Source organism: Hippocampus guttulatus, chromosome 16 (assembly GCF_054856545.1).
Source record: "Hippocampus guttulatus isolate MCC_2025c chromosome 16, RoL_Hgut_1.0, whole genome shotgun sequence".
Lineage (NCBI taxonomy): Eukaryota > Metazoa > Chordata > Actinopteri > Syngnathiformes > Syngnathidae > Hippocampus > Hippocampus guttulatus.
In genome coordinates, this window is record NC_141276.1 from 12,488,020 (window position 1) to 12,494,019 (window position 6,000).

Genomic DNA, 6,000 nt, shown 5'->3' on the forward strand with positions numbered 1-6,000 from the left:
CGCCCGCAACATTCATGAGGTCCATAATCGGCTCCGGTAATGGATGTATGGAAGGATGGCTGATATCGTCTGTAACCCGAAACCCTTGTATCTCAAATCATCTTTCCATGTCAACATGAATGAAAATGCCATGAATCTGTTCCAGTCTCCTCCAAAAAACTAATGCTGAACAGTATGGTCATTTCATTATCTTGAGAAGGATATGATACAACTTCAGACTCGTTCAAAACGAATCGCTTTTCTAAAAAAGTAAAATTATCATAATATAAAAGGATAGGAAAAGTGCAGTGTTATTGATTGGTGGACACTCTCAGTCATCAACATGAGCAAAAAGTCACATATAAATCAAGTAGAAATCAAACATGCTCCTGCGCTTCTGCTGCACCAATAAAAACCCATTTTTTACGTGTAATTTGTATGTTTTATTTCCTCTAGAGTTGCTGCAAATCTTTTTTTCTGGTAAGTTTGTTTGTTTTAAAATTATAAACACATGTTAAATATTGACAACCGACGATGCATTCGGTAGCAAGTCTGCGTCTCCTGGGTTCCAATCTCGGCTCAGGTCTTCCTTTGTGGAATATGTATGTCTATTTTCCCTGTAATTGCATGAATTTTCTCTGGGCACTCGAGCTTCCTCCCACATTTCAAAAATTGTTCATTAAAGACTCTAAATTATTTGTTGAATGTGAGTAAATGGTTGTTTGTTTATCTATATGTTCTGTGCAATCGGCTAGCAAATGGAAATTGCAATGCTTCTTATTATTCTCATACTTCTTTACCATACACAGGAAACTCTCTAAATTTTGCAAACTTATCTGTTTTTAGGCCGCTCCCACAGCACAAAACTGTGCCCGGTACCGTACATCAGCTAAAGCAGTTGAGAATCAATATTAAGCAAACGGCATGATCAAAAAAAAAAAAAAAGAAATGAAGATACATTACTAATACTCACCGCAGATCCCGATTGAGTATATTTGCTTTCCTAGATGAAGTTGTCTTTCACAAGTTTTGCTCTGACCAACCAATCAGATGCCGAAAAAATGTAGACGTCATCAAGGGCCAGCACTGTGGCCCTGTGAGGATGAATCTGAACTCTGACTGGCTGAACAAAATGTTCCCATTGCTCATATTGCTAAAGTTACATCAGGCATCACATATTTCTTTTGATAGCGGCGCGGACACCCGCAGTGGCTCCTCTTGTTTTATGTGAGAGGGAAGAAATTTAAACTGTGCTGTATGCACATTTGACAATAAAGTTGTATCCAATCCAAAAAAAATCCAATATTATTCTGAAAGCGCTAGTCAGAGTAGATTGATGTAGCAGTACACAGATACTGAAATCTGATTGGACCAAAAAAAGAAAAAAAGAACCCTGACATTTTCGGTATATGTACCAAACATCAATAATAAGAAGACTGTTTGGAATGAATGTGTACACTTTTATGGAATCTTTTTTAAAATGTAGGTTGAGATTTTAAGGCGACTTTGAGCGTTGTGTCTGCCGCAGGTCAGACAACCAGAGCGACGGCGGCAACGGCTCAGCTGTCAAATACGAGATGCAGGCTGATGGAGACGCTGTCCTCCCCAAAGACCTGCTAGGCCCCGAGGCCTGTGTGGCCTTTTTCCTGCTCCTCCTCCTCATCTGGTTCCTCAACCGGGAATTTGAGGTGAGTTACCGTCTCCATTACCACGGCAACGTGGAGGCCGACCAGCACCGCATCAAGATCCAGAACATGAGGGACCAAGCCGACTGGCTGCTGCGCAACATCATCCCCATTCACGTGGCGGAGCAGCTGAAGGTCACGCAGAGCTACTCCAAGAACCACGACAACGTGGGCGTCATCTTCGCCAGCATCGTCAACTTCAGCGAATTCTATGAAGAAAGCTACGAAGGCGGCAAGGAGTGCTACCGGGTCCTCAACGAGCTGATCGGCGACTTTGACGAGCTGCTGCGGACGCCCGCCTTCGCCAATATCGAAAAGATCAAGACCATCGGCGCCACGTACATGGCGGCGGCGGGCCTCAACGCTCAGCAGTGCGCCGATGCCGCCCATCCTCACGCTCACCTGCGCGCGCTCTTCGACTTTGCCCTGGAAATGATGCGCGTGGTGGACGACTTCAACAAGAACATGCTGGGCTTCGGCTTCAAGCTCCGCATCGGGTTCAACCACGGGCCCCTCACCGCCGGCGTCATCGGTACCACCAAGCTCCTGTACGACATCTGGGGAGACACGGTCAACATCGCCTCTCGCATGGACACCACGGGCGTGGAGTGCCGCGTACAGGTCAGCGAGGAGAGCTACTGCGTGCTCAGCGGCATGGACTACGACTTTGACTACCGCGGCACCGTCAACGTCAAGGGGAAAGGACAGATGAAGACCTTCCTTTACCCCAAATGCGGCGACAGCGGCCCCGTGCCTCAATACCAGCTGTCCGTGTCCCCGGAGATCCGGGCGCAGGTGGACGGCAGCATCGGACGCTCGCCCACCGACGAAATCGCCAGCATGGTTCCCAGCGCGGCGGCGAGCGGCAGCATGGTGCCCAGCGCCAGTGCCGGATCCTCCGCCAAAACGGGCCTTTGTCACGAGAGGGCCGACGGGCTTCAATGGCGCCCTTCTGCGCAGGCCTCTCACGCCAGGCGGTCCGCTTCACACAGCGGCCTGACGTCCGTGCACGTCGACAACATGGAGGGACCACCCTCTGTCGCCGCTAAGAGCCGACTCGTCGTCTCGGTGGCGGTAAAGCCGACCCGGAATGCGACGGCAGCGTCCCAGAAGGACAAACTCCAGAATTCCAACAGACTCTAAGCATTTTCGAAGCTTTTATCGCAAGCATGCCAGTCAGGAGTGGGGAACCTTTTTCCGTTTTCATATAAAGTCCACCGAGGACTGATTGCTGAAAAATACTCCATGTTTGATATTAGGGAGCTTGCCTTCCTATTTTATTTTTGAAAGTTGCAGTCGGTTGCGCTTGCCTCTTCCAGCCGACAGTTGGCATTTGAAGCACCGCAGTATGGAAAAGCCCAAAGTAAAGCCTGTTTTTTTTTTTTAATGCTGGAAACTTGAGCGAGTGACAATTTTAACGGCTTGTGCCAAGTCCAAAGAAGAGAGTGATATGACGAACCGCATACTTGATTATCTCTACCTTTAATCTGTCTTCTTTTAAGTGCCTTTAGAATAGAAGAACTTCTAGACTCAGCCTTTTTTTCCAAAAACACTTAAAAGGGAACAAAAATGCTTTAGATGAATCAGTGTTTTGCTTTCTAACAAGTTTTGTTGTTGTTTTTTTTGGGGGGGGGGGCGGCGACACTTTGCCTTTGATTATCTCCAGCTGACCTTACATGCAGAAAGTGCTACACGATTTCTAAGAGTTAAATGCTTTCTTTGTTCGTCGTGAAAACACCAAAGCTGTTTAACTCATTCAGTACCAGGCTATTCTAGACCAAGTCTGACAAGACGTTTAAAAACGTCCTTGGGAGTGAATGAGTTAAGAGACTCGTGGAGGTGGAGCTGCATGTTGAGTGTGCGTAACTGCATGTACAGTATACATGGCGTGTGGGTTTTGTTTTTACGTCCGTTGCAACAAGATCAGATGAAAAGCTAAGGAAGGACTAGAAACCTTCTTTTATATGTCACTTAATGTTTCCTTTTTTTTCTGTTTTGTCGTTCCCCCCCCCCAGTAACATGGCAGTCTCTCTCAGCTAATATGTGAGATTGAAACGCTTGCCTGAAACTCTTTCTTGTCTCTGTGAAGCAGGAAACTACACATTTTAGAGTGACTGAATGGATTTTTGGATTAGAGCAAAACTCAACTGCCCAATTATTATTATTGTGGTAACCCTTGAAATGCTTCTGTGAATCTTCTGTTGCTCTTATTGAGAACATAGACGCTGGATGCATTATGTTTTAACTTGCCGTACATCATTGATTTACTTGTAGGATTATTGTTATTATTACAATGCACCCTCAAAAGTAAAAGTTAAAAGTATTTATTATTCAGAAACTTTCCTGGAAAAACATGCCTCAAAAGTCACAAAAAAACCTGTAAGACGATGGAGTTTCATTCCGATGTACCCCGAATTTGTACAGTCCACAGTCATGCACCAATTTTCTCTGTACTGGAATGACAATTTTGACATGTAAAATATACATTTGGACCCCTGCTATTCACGTACAATTCTGATGTCCATTGAAATGCTACCCCTAGTCCTCAAATCACCCCAAATTTTCAAAAATTTCTCACACTTCGCTTCATCCATAATTAGTTTCCTCCCCCCCAAACTAGTTTTTACACTTGTGGGACATTTACCCTAAATATGCTTTTTGATGTATAGTAATTCGCATCACAGTTTTGATATTCTGGGTTTGGATCTCATCTCCAGATTTCCTTTGTGTTTGCAAAATAGAAACAAAAGCCCCAAAAAGTTTCCACAGTGTGATCTGAAGTTAGGCTGATTTAACGAAATGTGTGCTCATGTGCTAAACAAATGAACAGTGAAAATCAGACTGTCTAAACATAATCAAGCAGTGCTAACCAAAATTATTGATGTTATCAAAAGAATTTTTTTTTCCAGTTTGTCATGATTTATTTGAAATTGCCCTCTGCGGTGTACATTTTTTTTTTGTATTAATGTGGGTATCTTGTGCCTTTAATTTTTCTGTCTATGCCAACATTAACTATATTAAGTAACTGATGGAAATGTTTTATGTATTTAAGTAGTGCCTTTTTTTTAACATAAGTCATTGTGAACATACGCAATACATGACATAGGCGAGCCATACAGCTAACTTGATTTGTCATATACCCCCTTTGCCTTCTATTATGTCCTGGATGTACAGTATTTTTCTAGTTCATAGTTTTGAGCGCACCAATGCAAATGGAGTCAAAGGGATTTGGTGCTACAGTATTCAGCACATACTGTAGTTCTCACCCAAATGCGTATTTATTACCACAGTAATTGTACGCTTCAGCAGTGATCCAAGAAGTACGCAGTAAGTTTTGGGTAAAGTGCATATTTCTCTATTCTTTATTAATTTTGACATTTTTTTTTCAGATAACTCAAAATTAGTCATTAGCATCATATTTTAATAAGTGTTTTAAGTGGGTAATTTGTTTCCATTTCATTGTTTTTTTTGGTTTGTTTTTTTGCTTCTTGGACAACAAACATGAGATTTAAGATGTTTGTTGTTTGACGTAAGCAGTGTTCTGAGCCAGCGTAGTGGCATGCTGGGAAATGTTGATGCCAAAGAGTGTCATCGCCGTCTCGTCTGCATTAAAAAGAAAAAAACGTTTTCTGCGTATCTGATTTGGGTGAGTGCATGGTATATACCCGTACTCAGTTTTTCTGTATGTTGAGTATGACTTTGTATTGTATTGTATCTGCACATTTTATATTATTGATACAAGCGCATGTACTGAATAACAAAGGAATAGCTATTTACCAATGTCAAAATAATTTATAGTGTGCTAAATTGTGTTTGTGTTTTGAAAGGGACTCACTTATTTAGCTGTAATAATTTATAGCATTTTTCCCTCCATCATCTGTCAGATATTTTGTCAGTTTGTTCGTTTTTTTTCTAGAATCCTAACCACCCAAATAAAGGCCCTTCTAAATGTAAACAGTGCAAAGAGACTGCGACACTTATTTTTATGACTTACTGTTGTTGGATTGTTTTTTCGTTTGTTAGTTTGGGGGGGGGGTTGTATTGGTGCATTTATTTGTTGTGCCAAAGAAGGTAATGTTAACGTAATGTCATTTGTGTTTTTTGTTATTGTAAAGTGTCCTTGGGTGTCTTGAAAGGCGCTTATAAATAAAATCTCTTATTATTATTATTATAACTTTCTTTAATATATGGCATGTCAACCATTTTTAAAAGTCCATTATTTTAAATATGTTGTGGCTGCATAAATACAAGATTATTAGTTTATGTATTTGTGCTTTGTGAAGAGTTTTTATTTTTATAATACCTACAATGAGCCACTTTTCGGTTACAAGTGTAC

The 6,000-nt window shown here is 41.9% G+C and overlaps 1 protein-coding gene across 2 annotated transcripts in view; it reads left to right on the forward strand.

Moving 5' to 3' along the window:
- Positions 1-5,619, forward strand: part of adcy9b (adenylate cyclase 9b) — a 42,773-nt gene extending 37,154 nt beyond the window's left edge. For both annotated transcript variants that reach the window (XM_086132380.1, XM_086132381.1), the window contains exons 9-10: positions 436-459; positions 1,508-5,619. In XM_086132380.1, coding sequence (XP_085988506.1) covers positions 436-459; positions 1,508-2,807 — 1,324 coding nt within the window. In that variant the 3' untranslated portion in view covers positions 2,808-5,619. The remainder of the gene's footprint in view (positions 1-435; positions 460-1,507) is intronic.
- Positions 5,620-6,000: the final 381 nt, after the last annotated feature.